Source organism: Tachypleus tridentatus, chromosome 3 (genome assembly GCF_004210375.1).
Source record: "Tachypleus tridentatus isolate NWPU-2018 chromosome 3, ASM421037v1, whole genome shotgun sequence".
NCBI classification, from domain to species: domain Eukaryota; kingdom Metazoa; phylum Arthropoda; class Merostomata; order Xiphosura; family Limulidae; genus Tachypleus; species Tachypleus tridentatus.
This window is the reverse complement of record NC_134827.1, coordinates 99,064,290-99,079,159: the sequence shown is the minus strand read 5'-3', so window position 1 is coordinate 99,079,159 and position 14,870 is coordinate 99,064,290. Positions and strand designations below refer to the sequence as shown.

General features: G+C 35.2%; 1 protein-coding gene across 4 annotated transcripts in view; it reads left to right on the top strand.

The window, feature by feature from the left end:
* The first annotated feature begins 4,196 nt into the window (after positions 1 to 4,196).
* nvd (cholesterol 7-desaturase nvd) overlaps positions 4,197 to 14,870 on the top strand; it is a 33,469-nt gene continuing 22,795 nt past the window's right edge. The window contains exon 1 of one of the 4 annotated variants that reach the window (XM_076495874.1): positions 4,197 to 4,683. In XM_076495874.1, the coding sequence (XP_076351989.1) occupies positions 4,661 to 4,683 (23 nt within the window). In that variant the 5' untranslated portion in view covers positions 4,197 to 4,660. Of the gene's footprint in view, positions 4,684 to 7,448; positions 7,600 to 14,870 lie in introns of those variants that run through there. The other 3 variants (XR_013026614.1, XM_076495870.1, XM_076495872.1) reach the window with 3 other exon arrangements.

Sequence of the window (14,870 nt, the reverse complement as noted above, 5' to 3'; positions counted from 1 at the left end):
TGTTGGTTATTTTGAAACAGTTATTTATAACATAATAATAATAAAGAGTTAACTAAAAGGTCTTTCATAATTAATTTGTGAAAAGACAAGTTACCATAATAGGTTTTGGGATTTTCTTGGCTACGTCATAAACTCCCAAGCAGTGGTTAAAACAAAAACATAACTCAGCATTATAAAGATGTGCTATAGGCAAAAGCATTAATCGTTAAATGTTGCCATGGTAATAAACACCTTGCCCGGCAACACCCATTACACACAGGATGTCCATGTGGTCACACAAGACTGAAGAAAGTTTGTTATTCCATTTTTTTTATATATATTAGTATTTCTGTACGAGTGTGTGGGCCGGGCATGGCCAGGTGGGTTAAGGCGTTCGACTCGTAATTTGAGGGTCGCGGGTTCGAATCCCCGTCGCACCAAACATGCTCGCCCTTTCAGGCTTGGGGGCGTTGTAATGTGATGGTCAATCCCACTATTCGTTGGTAAGAGAGTAGTCCAAGAGTTGGTGGTGGGTAATGATGCCTTGCCTATAGTCTTACACTGCTAAATTAGGGACGGTTAGCACAGATAGCCCTCGTGTAGCTTTGCGCGAAATTCAAAACAAACCAAACCAATCGTTCTCATAAAAACTTATTTGAATTGCAACAAGAGTTAAGAATTTGAACCCGTGTTGTTTCAGACAGTAAACCCGGCCTGAGGCAAGACATTGAGATACGTATAATATAACGTCTGATGAATTAAGAACATGAATTATGTAGAATGTTTAGTAGATTTGAATTTTAAATCCATATATAAATCACAGAAGTTATGTCGTCGAGGTTAAAATAAATATAATAACCGATTCTCTAGAGAACTACAAGAACTATTAGAAGGGGCGCTTTTATATTTTTCAATTGGTGTTATTATTACTGTTATTTTGCTGTAGAATTTTATATATTTTTTATTACCATTTCAGATGAAACAAGTGATACTGATTTCTCACTGAAACGTTTATTTTTCTACATACTGTAACTGTCTTCTCACACATAAAGTTGTACTACGTGATAAGTTATCAATGTAATTTATTGCGAAATAAGAGTTAAGTTAATGAGCATCATGTATTTCATATCGTTATCATTGACTTTTGATAAAAGCGAGCTACCAACATTGATCAGAGTTAAAACTGAGTCCAGTAATTATTTTATTTCATTTTTTTAAACTTCAAATATTTTAAAATAGCAGTATTTAAGTCCATCAGGTAGTTCACATACCCTCCCCTCAATTTTTTTAAATTTTTGTTCTCATATATAAAAATGTGCCAAAAAGCACAACTCTCTAGCAGCTGGGTGTGTCTCAAATAGTCAATACGTAGAAGAAGTTTGTTTGTTTTTGAATTTCATGCAAAGCTACACGAGAGCTATCTGCGCTATCTAATTTAGCAGTGTAAGACTAGAGAGAGGCAGCTGGTCATCACAAACCACCGCCAACTCTTGGGCTACTTTTTTTTACTAACGAATAGTGATATTGACCGTTATATTATAACGCCCCCACAGCTGAAAGGGCGAGCATGTTTCGTGCGACAGGGATTCGAACCCGCGATCCTCATATTACGAGTGGAAAGCCTTAACCCACCTGCGTAGAAGTACTTTAATAATGGATGGAACGTTAAATTTACCTTTGATTCTGTGATATGTTTTCAGTGGGTGTTTTTATTTATTGATATACTGGGAACAAATATTTGCCATCCGTTACTTCTACACCAGATTTAATCCAAATTTATAATTAAAGGAAAATCCTTTAAAATATTGTCCATAATTAGATTTTTCGTAGGTAATGTTATAATGTGACGTCCAATCCAACTATTTACATTAGTTGGCGATGGGTGGTGATGACTGTATTCCTTCTAGGCTTTCACTGCTAAATTAAAAATGAATTAGCACAGATAACCGTCCTGTAGCTTTGCGCGAAATTCAAACTAGTGTCATTTTAGGGGCATTCAGAAAAGAGGAAAAATTAAAATATTCATATTATAGGTCTTATTATTTGAAACAGTACTTAAGATTTGAAAAGAAATTGTTAAATTTTGAAAAAAAAATCAAAACTAAAAACAGACAAAGCAGCTAAACAACAACTGAACAAAACTGTCTTTATTGGAAAAGCGAGTTAGTAAATTACATTAAATTATAATCGTTGTTTAACTGAAGAAATCACTTAAAAACGTAATTGTTTTAATTATTTTAAAAGAAGTCAAAGATGACGTGCGTTACACACACACACATTATATGAGACAGATTATACAAATAATGTTACTTTTTTCCAGATATGGCTAAAGTAGCAGAAAAACGAATCCTGGTTAATAGTTTAAAACGTACTGTACCACCAAAGAGTCCTTATGTGGATTATTTGCTGCTGTTACAGTTAAAGTTCTTTAGTTTTCAAAGGAAACTCCATATATGGCGGGAAAGCATTATTCTGTTAATAGTATCGGAACTAAAGTACCTGGAATTTCTTTCAAAGGTAGTTATTATAAGACTTGATAAAGAAAATAGTGTGGTTATTTTTATGATAAAACTGGTTATTTCAAAGTCAAAAGAAATTAAAATTAGTAAACGATTATTTATTGACAGATGAATAGTATTGAAAAATTAAACCAACTGGTTTTTATTCAGATATGTATGGCAGCGTTTCCCAAAGTGTAGTGGCATGGTCAAGTGGGTTAAGGCGTTCGACTCGTAATCTTAGGATCGTGGGTTCGAAACCCGCTCCCACCAAACATGCTCGCCCTTTCAGCCGTGGGAGCGTCATAATGTGATGGTAAATCCAATTCTTCGTGGCTAAAAGAGTAGCCCAAGAGTTGGCGGTGGGTGCTGATGACTAGCTGCCTTTTCTCTAGTCTTACAGTGCTCAATTAGGGACGGCCTGCGCACATAGCCCTCGTGTAGCTTTGTGTGAAATTCAAAACCAAGCAAACAAAACAACTCAAAGTGGAGGGCGGTGCGGAGATGACTTAAGTTTTTAGGGGCGCCAGAGGTCAGGGTAGAATGAATAGCGAAGTAATTCAAAATGTATTTTAATATTTTATTATCAATGCAAATAAGTAATTGCTACAACACAGTATTTTAAGGTGTATCGGTGTATTACATCTCGTCATTTACGTCGGTTATTTTTGTTTTCCTCACTTATTTTAAATGAGAGTGGGTCGCACAGAAAGCATACTTAATTAAAGGGGTCGTGGACATGTGTTTTGATTTGTTTTGAATTTCGCGCAAAGTTACTTGAGGGATATTTGCACCAGCCGTCCCTAATTTAGCAGTGGAAGACTAGAGGGAAGGCAGCTACCCTTTATTTTCATTATTATATTACCAACGAATAGTGGGATTGACCGTCACATTATAACGCCCCCACGGCTGAAAGGGCGAGCATGTTTGGTGCGACGGAGATTCGAACCCGCGATCCTCAGATTACGAGTCGAGTGTCTTAACCACTTGGCCATGCCAGGGCCTCGTGGACGTGTATATAGTTCGTAAAATTCCTAGACCGACAGCGTACTGCAGAAGCGCATATAATCGAGTTAGCTGTGCTTGTAGTTGATTTGTCATAACCGATAGTTATACACGAGTACACTATAAAAATCTGTTTAAGAAATGAAGAAAAAGAACCGAATATTGTGATAATTTTGATATCAACGTACTGCTAGAAATACCAAAGACGATCCACTAAAAGTTTGTACTAAAAAAACAAACTCGATGTCCTAAATAAGTGTTTGAGAAGATGGCGATTATACGAGTTCCACCACTAGATGGCCAACAGGACACACACTACACCAGCCGATTTTATATCGGCTTCATTCTCGAACATTAAAGAAAAAAGCTATGAATAAATATAATGATCCTCAGTGGGACTAACAGTAAAAACGTATTGCGAATTAAGGAGGGTTTATTGATCAGACTAAGTTCAATGAACAACATAGTTCAGTGCGCTTACTGTTCGGTGCGAATATGTATTTACATGTAATACTTTAACAAATCTACCTTACTGGTTTCATACAGAACACTAATTTTTTTAGATTCATTCAGACTTAGAACGAAGTTCCTTGCATGCATCTACCTCTTCAAAATGACCTTCAAAACAACCACAAGGGATGAAAACAACCACCAATGAAATGCAGCCTTTCTGGCCACCTGTCGGATAAGTTGGCCAGCCTCCGACTGTGAAGAGAGATCGTCTTCAACCACCCGCGGTTAACTGGTTAGTTATAAGATCGGAAAAAACGAACTCCACATTTCGATTCTTATCAGTACAAGACGCGAATGGTTGAAAAGCTTAACTCATGACCGATTCTCTACCTGCTGGTGAAGTGTTGTCACAATCACAACTACGCGTTTCTCATAGCACTAACAAAAGGAGGAGCTAATTAGAGAGACTAGTGTTTTTGTTTTTCATGTAACATACATTTTAGGTTCTGATTTAACTTTACGAACTTCTACAAATCTTAAAAAAAAACCTGAATCACAAAATAATTTAACTAATCCACCCAGCATTGGAATTTCTCTCCCCAGAAGGCTGATATTTTGGTTTTTATACTTATAACGCTGTTGACTTTGTGTTAATATGCAAACGATGGAGTGTTTATGAAATAGGAACGTGAAGGAGGAAAAAAATAGGAGTTTCTTTGCAGTGAATGGAGCTTTTACTAACAGTAAGGCAAGTACTTTTAACACAATTAAACACTGTGTTGTCATAAAGCAGGATAACTAAAGCATGTGTGAGTGATTCTACCACCGCATTACAAAAACACTATCTTTTTTGTACGAGAAAAAAAATAAAAGTTAGAATAATATTTTAAGTTTAGTGCAGATAAACTGACGAGGAAGAGACAAAACAATCACGTATAAAGATTAGAGGGTGAAAAGTCCAATAGAGCTTACGTGATTTTACAATTAAAGACAAAATGTTTATTAACTGAAAGCTTGTAATATATATATTTTACGAACAGGGTTGTTTAACCCCATGTTCTCGTCTGCCTAGTTTTTGATGTGTATATACAGTAATACTTCCTTAAACATGACTAATACGCGCAGCCTGCATTAATATTGTAAGACTCATTCCTCTTCGTAGAAATTGGAATTCAAGTTAGAATGTGATACAATTCCAAAACTCTGGTGCAAGGAAAATTCGTTACAAGAATTAACATTTTTGCAAGCAAATTGCAATTGTTAGTGATGTATTTGTACTCGAGCAAGTAACGATAACACTATGTAACATGATTTTTACTTTTTATTGTTCCTGGACAGAAAGTGTTATTTCCCAATTGCTTATGCCTAAAGTAAATGGAAAAAAAAACAACCTGTTTTTCTCTTCAAACTTTTCTTTTGTGACCTGGGACCGTATAACGAAAACATGATGGAAGACTTTATTTGGAGGCTGATATGTGAAAGAGATTTACATTACAGTCGCAAATCTCGAAAAACTACTAAACATTTTTGTATAACTTTAGTGTAGATACATGTAAATCTTGATTCATATGTTGTTTCATTCAGGCCTTATGTAAATGAAAATGTGCAAATTTGCCCGTTTTTACACAGAAAATAAATTAATTTCTAAATTTCATTATTCAGGTCACAAAAGCAAAGTTTGAAGGGAATAATGGCCATTTTCTGAACTTTTACAACATAAGCAATTAAAAAATAACACATACAACCCAGGAACAAAATCTGTGTTATATAGTGTAATAACACACACTATTCAGGAACAAAATTTGTGTTACATAGTGTGATGTAACTTTAAGTGTCATACATTTTTTTGGGATATTTGACATGTGTATGTATATAAAGAATCAATTAATTTATGTTATGCATTAAACAGTTGTCTAGATACTAAAAGTGTACAACTTCTTGAGTTACTTCAAGTTTACAATGAAATAAATATCCTTTGTATAAAAACTTTACAACATCACTACTTTTCTCCTTCACAAGGACTGGGCCTAGCCTGGTGTCTAAAGTGATTCTCTGTTAATCAAATAATTCATGGTTCACGTCTTTTTTGTTTGTTGTTGAATTTCGCGCAAAGCTACTCGAGGGCTATCTGCACTAACCGTCCCTAATTTAGCAGTGCAAGACTAAAGGGAAGGCAGCTAGTCATCATCGCCCGCCGCCAACTCTTGGGCTACTCTCTGAATAGTGGGATTGACCGTCACAGTATAACGCCCCCACGGCTGAAAGGGCGAGCATGTTTGGTGCGACGGGGATTCGAACCCTCGACCCTCAGATTACGAGCCGAACGCCTTAACCCACCTGACCATGTCGGGCCATCTTGTTGCTGAAAAATCGCGTTTGCACTTGAGTCTTATATGCACAACAGCGATGAAAAGGAAATGTCGCTAATTGATTAGAATAGCCTAAGATTTGTATATTGGTTGCTACTGACTAAAATCTCAGTTCAAGATCAGGGATAGTTTGTGCAAATATCGGAAACACACAAAACCGCTTTTGATAAACATTAAAAATTAAATAAATCTTGTGCACATATAGTGTGGTGAAGAAAACTGTTCTTCATCCTGTTATATTATAGTAGTCACATCATACAATTTTCTTGATAAATAGCGTAACTAGTTAAAAATCAACACAAAAGTTAACAACAGCAAAAAGTTACATTCGAAGATCAAATCTTATTTGAAGAAAATTTAACGTTAGGAATGTTAATTATGTACAAAAAATGACTGGAGACGTTTGCTAAGAAGTGAAGTACGCAACTAATATACAAAGTAACATTTTAAAATGTTGATAAGTCTTTAGATCTCAATCGTAGTTTTCTTGAACTGGTACTTTAAGACAGGGTAAGATAAATTCAACAATAACTATGTAGAACTGTTTATTGTATAGATATTAATGACTCATTCAAAATCTTCGCAAAAAAGTATAACAAACAACAAAACGAGTTCTACATTCCACCAATCTAAGAAAAGATGCCCTGAATGTTAAGTTATAAACTAGGCAAAGTTCTGGAAAGAGGAATATTAAATATAGGTTACTTTTTTTTTCTAGTTATATGCTCCAACTTTTACAACAAAAATCCCGGTTACAGTCCTGAGAGTTCTCTGAAGAATTGTAAGCGTTGTACTAGCCTAATAAATTTTAAGTTAATTCACGCTAACGGCGATTCCCTTTCGATCTCCTGTTGGGATATATTGACAACAAAAAATATTAGAAAAAAATTTTTATTACGGTGGTGATGGGCCTTGCAACTTAGCCTTTGATTACAAGGCGCTGTTTAAATTTAATTAATACTATTACACTGTAAAGAAATGCCAATAGAAATTACAGTAAAACTTAAACTGTTCAATGTTTATCAAAATTATGAAGAATAAATTAGATTGTTAATTTAATTAAAATAGGCATAAATACATTTGAAGTTAAATTCTGCTGTGCGTTCCTGTTCTTTGCATAAACGTAATAGTGACTGACGTAGTATTAGGCCTAGGTGCAAGATCTATTTTCAATTACTTTATTCATAACAATGATAAAGACGCCAAATGAGTAATACTATGTTTTATTGTAATTAATTTGCATTTTACGTAAAATCACATTCCAAATTCAGCAGACTTAAGGGATTATTGACAAGGTAAGCTTTCTTAAATTAGTTTAGTAACAGTCGCAAGTATTTTAAATTACGGTACGTTCTTGATCGTTCGTTTATCAGAATACACTGTTCCGTGTCCAGAATTAATTTGAACTTAAGCTTTAACGAAAATATTTAGTGTTAGAAAGGTTCTAAGTTTATGTCAAAACTTTAGGCCAATGTTATTGCTATGTTTATAGCAAGGACTAATATTAAAATAAGGTTGGTTTTGATTGACGAGTTGACCATATGTAATGAATTAGTAACATTAGGTAATCGTACAAAATGCCTCGTTCTTAGCTTTAATTATTCAGTACTTTTAAGAAACGGAATAATTTTTATTTCTACTCTAGGTACCAAGCACTTGTAATGTTTGTGAAACTTAATATTAGAAATACTGCATAATAACAAATTCTTTAAAACGCCACTAATAATCTTTTTCAAAGGTTCTTTCCAAAACTTTCATTGTTTCCGAATTACATTGTATTAGTAACTTAAGGAAAAAAAAGTTTGTTACGCAAAAGGTACATAATGGGATATCTGTGCTGTTTCAACCAATAGTATCGAAACTTCTTTCAGCGGTGTGAGCTCTCAGACTTGAAGCAGCCATTAGAGTTCTCTAAAAGTTGTTAATTAGTTTTAGCAGCTAATCAGTGGTGTCGCCAGGGGGGGGAGCCCCCAAATGAGCCGAGCCTCCCTCAGCCCCCAAATATTGTTACCTACATATATTCATAAAATATGGAAAACACAATCGTCGTTGTTACTTAACAATTAACATTAAAGAGAGATAGATCTGTAGAACTCAATGTCTTCATTAAGATGAAAGATAGCCTGATAGTGGCCTTACTTTTCCTCAGAATGTATTAACTTCACATGGGATAATTCGTTTCTGCTATGTAAATTATGTCTTTTATGTAGCTTTACTCTTCAATATAAGCTAATCTTGATTTTCTTTATTTTTGTGTATTACCTTGGGTGGAATTTAGGTGAGCTTCCTCTTTTACATATATGCATATTTTCATAAACAGATTATTTCTAATTTGTAATAATAAATTATTAATCAGAGTATCAGTTTCCAATGAAAACTGCATTGAAAATGCAGTTCAAAATAGCACACCTTTCTGAAATGTACCTTGGTATTTACATTATTATAATTTACCATCTATACTTCATATTGATGACATTTTGGGAAGCCCCTCCACAGTTTACCTCAGCCCCCCCAACGAAAATATCCTGGCGCCGCCACTACAGCTAATAACGCTATTATAATAATATGATCATGGATTAAAACAGAAGCAAATTTGTTACACCTATGTTTAAGGGGAAATCATACTTACTCATCGAGTACCAATAAAATTAGCAGGTCGTTGTAAATGACCATTTGATTAAATAAATTTTAGGTAAACATTTAAAACATCTAGCGTTCGTTTAGCGTCGTTCCTTCCCCCTTCCCTTCCCCACCAAGACATTGTTGACGTAAAGATATATGTCAATCAAGTAATCAGTTTGCGACATTGTGGAAACGTTCAATGTTTATCTTACTTTGTTAATCAGATTTTTGGTAAACGTTCATTAGTACTGTTGAAAGTTATTTTTAATTTAAATTATTTGTCAGCTTGGAATTGTGGGTTGCAATAATGATTAAATTAGGCCTGGAAAGTTCAAAATATTCGACATTTAGGTGTTGTAGGATGTTCGAGGGTAGATTATAAATATGGAGTTAGAAAAGCATCCGAAAGATAGATATTTTAAGAGTTAAGAAGATAATGTACTGTATCTAACCAGTGGAGTGGATCATTCAGTGCAGTTGACTTAGTGAAACATTTCTATTAACTATAGTGCACACTAAACTGCTTTGTACAAGTAAGATTTTGATTATTTACATGTCTGGTGTAGTTATACAAAATTTATATAAGAATAAAAACAATTAAAAAATAACGTTACAACATATTAATAATGAGATTTTTGTGAAAATTAAATAGAACTTTAGATAAAATTAGTAAGAATATATTAGACCTTTTAGAAATTTATAAAATGTTAAATACCAAGAGATAAAAGGAGTTAAAAGAATATAAATCAATTAAGGAAGAATGAAAGTTAAGAATATACCAGACTGAGTTATGAAACAGAGATTTGGAGAGATAATGTAACTAAGGTTGAAGCATAGACAAGCTTTAATAACGAAGTGAAATGTAAAGAAGGACATCAGTAAGATGGAATAAACCACCTGGAAAATGAGTTATTGAATGCAAGATGAAGTCAGCCACACTTCTTCCTGCCTTGTCTTCTCCTTTGGCCTATCATACGATGATATGTAGTTCTAGGCCAAAAGAGAAACCAAAGATTATAATGGAGAGCTACTATTGAAGTCATAACAAGCTCAATTTGAAATTTTCCGATAGATTCAGAAAGAAATATCAGGATACAAAGGAAGGAAGAGACCTCAATCATACTTGCACAATATTTAGGAAAGCTTACCCAATTATCTTACCTGGATGCTCTTCACGAAGGAGGTTCTGCACTTGATGACTAAAGTCCATTGAAGTTGCAAAAAAAAACTACTACCAGCGCCATCTAGAAGTTCCAGAAGTATTAGATCTTCAGTATCGAAGTTCAACTAACAACGTTTTAACTCTTTCTACCTTTCGCAGTCTGCAGCTAGTGGTGAAAAGACAATTATCCTAAAGTTTTAGACACTTAAAAATAGCATTGCGGTATAAATAAACTACCGTACTTATATTATATTTTAGGTCTCTCAAGATGCGTTACGTATTACAAAATGTGAAGTGAGACAAGTATTCCACTATTTAGATATAAAAGTATCCTTTAGTGGATATAAACTATTCTGTATCTAGTTTTGTAAAAGTCAGCTTTTACCTATTAGTAAGTATAGTTACCAAATGATCTTCGATGGTGTTCAAATGAACTAAGGTAAATAACCTTAACAGTTCTGCAAAAAATATTTAACCTATAACTTTTCTCCCTTAATCTGAAAAAGTATAAACTGGCCAAACCGAGACAAACTCGGATACCTGAAGTTGGACTTTCCATCCCGGAATATTAAAAACAAACTAAAAAACATCAACAACAATAGTATAATTAATTATTTATGAGCTTAGAATGTGTGTGTGTGTGTTTTTCTTTTAGCAAAGCCACAAAGGCTATCTGCTCAGCCCACCGAGGGGAATCGAACCCCTGATTTTAGGAGCTTAGAATGACCTTAAGTAGTAACCTTTATGTATTACATAAAGTAATTTCAGTTATAAAGAACAAATAAACTTGTTTTTTCTCAGATATTATCATATTTGAATGTGTAAAATCTATACGTCTTTCTGTTTGTTATGTAGGTGTCTCGACCGTTTCTGTACTGATGAACACACGCATCTTGCACGAAATGACAGCCTTTTCTCACACGGCTGGCAAGTTTGTCTTGTTTAAAATTTCATTGCCATATAAAGGGAGATGCAATACTTTGGGCATATAATTAAATTTGAGGGTAGGTTGGCAGCGATATGTAATGGTTGATTAAGGTGCTCGATTCGTAATCTGGAGATCGCGGGTTCGAATCCCCGTCGCACCAAACATGCTCGCCCTTTCAGCTGTGGGGCGTCATAATGTTACGTACGATCCCACTATTCGTTGGTAAAAGGGTAGCCCACGAGTTGGCGGTGGGTGGTGTGACTAATTGCTTCCCTCTAGTGTTACACTGCTAAATTAGGAAAAGCTAGCACAGATAGCCCTCGAGTAGTTTTGCGCGAAATGCGAAAACGAAAAATATAACGACTAATTTAGATCATGTCTAAAAGATGAAGCATTTCAAACGTTTTTGGGAGATACGACTACAGGACTTTTCCACAATGGCTTAAAGGTAACAACAAGGACTGCTATTGAACTTTTGTTTTTTTATTCAAAGTCTCACTGTGAACCTTTTGCCTTTGAGTTGTATATCGTTCCTTTTGTGTTTTATCTAAAGTATGATGACAGTCACAAGACTGGTCACAAATGGTTTAACTCTAGTAGAACGACGATTAAAAACGTTTCTTACAAACTTAAAATGTTGACAGTCTTACATTTGATGTATCTGTTGTTCAGTACAGAGCTACAGTGAGCTATCTGTGCTGTGATCACCATGCTGCCCTTCTGACTCACTGCTGAGACACCTGGGGAGAGGTACCATTTGATTGATTTGAATTTTGCGCAAAGCTACACGAGGGCTATATGCATTGTAAGACTAGAGGGAAGGCAGCTAGTCATCACCACCCACCACCAACTCTTGGGCTACTTTTTTACCAACGAATAGTGGGATTGACCATAACATTACAATGATCCCTCGGCTGAAAGTGCGAGCACATTTGGTGTGACAGGGATTCGAACCCGCGACCCTCGGATTACGAGTCGGATGCCTTAACCACCGGGCCAGGTACCATTTGATGTTTTAAGAAAAAAAACAGAACAAAAACTGCAAAATATTAATTCACACGCAGTTTGTTTAAATTCCTTTCTGAGTATTAGTACAAGTTTTTTTTTGTTAAATTCAAACAAAGAGTGCGTGATAAAAAAATAATACCTCATAAACCCTTTAATAACTTTAAAACTAAGACATAGGAGTTTGTGAACTTCTTTTCTTTCCTTAGTTTTATACATTTTTTACGAATGTAACTTAAGTTTGGTAACACTTCCAAAAACGTTATATAGTAAAATAAATGTAGATACATTGATAACAGTGTTTCGAGATTTAACACCTTTAGATTGGAACTGTACTTTTTCCAGGTGGTAATTTAATCTATGAACGTATTTGCGGTTGCACATAAACACATGCAGTTTCTATTGTTGAGAGAGACTCCTACTTTACCAGCATAGTTTTGGAAACCTCATAAATAATAGTTTTTACTGGCATTTAATCATGTTAATACAAATAAAAGATATAAAATAAATTAATTTAGGAAGTGGTATGTTTGAGGAATCGTGAGTTTCAATCCTCAAATTGTCATGAGCGACTGTAATACCCGTCGTTCATTAAATGTTCCGTAATAATTAAAATCATTATACGTCGAGCACATCTGGAGTTGAAATCGAAAATTTTTCAAAGTGATAAAGGTCAATGTTTTGAAGGACCGTTTACGCTAATACATGACCCGGCATGGCCAGGTGGTTAAGGCACTCGACTCGTATTCTGAGGGTCGCGGGTTCGAATTCCCATAACCCCAATCACGTTCGCCCTACCAGCCGTGGGGGTGTTATAATGTGACGGTCAATCCCACTATTCGTTGGTAAAAGTGTAGCTCAAGAGTTGGCGGTGGGTGGTGATGACTAGTTGCCTTCCTTCTCGTCTTACACTGGAAAATTAGGGACGGCTAGGGCTATCTGCTTTGTGCGAAATTCAAAACAAAAAAACAAACCGAAACGTTCGAACCTTGTAAATAAAATGTTTTCTGTTTTATAGATCGTCTTCATTATTAAACATTGGTTTGTTTGCAATTAAGCACAAAGCTACACAATGGGCCATCTATGCTTCGCCAACCACGGGTATCGAAACCCGGGTTATAGCGATTGGGGTCCGCAGACGTACCGCTGTGCTACTGGGGGAATAAACTTTGACCTCCCTATCATGAATCCATTGCTGATGTATATAATAGTATCCGAACTGCAATATGTTTGTCATATTCATTGCCGACGACGCGTTTTGCTCAATCCAGAGCTCTTTAAGCCGGGTGGGGTCCAAAGAACACAGTAGTGTACGGACTATTTACATAAGCTATTTCATACAATAACAGTTGTTATAGTGTATAAATATGTCTTTAAAAACACGCCAGGTTTTTTAGGTTTACCTAGCAACATTATGTGGTAAGAGTTAAATAAACATAATACACATAATTCAAAATTGTGTTTATTCAAATGCATGTTATGTTATTGTGAAGTCACGTTCTGATAACGAGTTACAATGCAAAATTTTATATCCCAGGCGGTAAGTCTAGGGACCTACAAACTAAAATTCCGAGTTCGATTTCTCGTGGTGGGCAGAGCACAAGTAGCTCATTCTGTAGCTTTCTGCTAAAATTAAAAACCCACCCCATAACTGTTATTAAACGTACTTAATCGATTTGTTACTAACCATTTTTCTATTTAATTTTTGTAAGTATGACGTATTGATTTGTAATGAAAAAATCACTTGCTTTGAAACAATAAGCTGTTACCCCTTTCAAAAATTGTCATTAGACTCGACTGTGTGTGTATTATGTCCTGTACTAATGAGTGATTCTGTTTACTTAACTGTAGGAACTATTTTGTTACGTGGTGTATTTTGAAGAAAAATTATAAGCCTGAATTGAAACAATGCGAGTTTAATAATTAATAGAAGTTTCATAAATATAATATTTTATTCTTACCTATATATTGCTACTGTAGTAATATGAATACGTTTTGGAGTTAACTATTTTTTGTCTGTTTGAAGGAATAACCACAGAGACAAGTTTCTAAAGTAGTTGGTAAGGTTGTTTGTTTCTGAATATCCCGCAAAGCTACACGAGGGCTATCTAAGCTAGCCGTCCGTAATTAGCAGTGTAAGACTAGAGGGAAGGCAGCTAGTCATCACCACCCACCGCCAATTGGGCTACTTTTTTATAATCAAATAATGGGATTGACCGTGACGTCATAACGTCCCCACGACTGAAAGGGCGAGCATGTTTGGTGCGACGAGGATTCGAACCCGTGACCCTCAGATTACGAGTCGAACGCTTTAACCTACCTGGCTATGCCGGGCCTTTTGGTAAGCTTTTGCGCTTGAGAGAAATATAATAGTTAATATGTTAGGCGTACATACATGTGTAGTATGCTTTTATCAATAACTGTCATTTTTAGGGCACACACAATTCTTGCTGTACGTAGAACGCTTTTCGATACTGTCCTATTGTTGCTCAAGGAGAGAAAAATTGATTGTGTAAATAAACTGGATAACAACTCTGATAACACTTAACTTTTTCACTGCTGAAATTTTGTAACTCCTGAGCAAACGTTCAAAACTGTCATACTGTGTTATGAATCAATTTAAAATACATTAGTCTTTAAGTTTTTGAATATAGTAGGATATACCCAAAGAATACTTTAATTTCTTAGATAGTTAATGGATACTGTTCTCTAATACAAGAAATTCGTAGGTTATTCTCAGTAATAAAACTCCCTAGTGGTGAGGTTTCGGTTCGTGATTCATTTACCAAACATTTCATTAGCATCGTTTACGAACATGTTTGCAATAGTCAGTCAGATGGGTGACACAA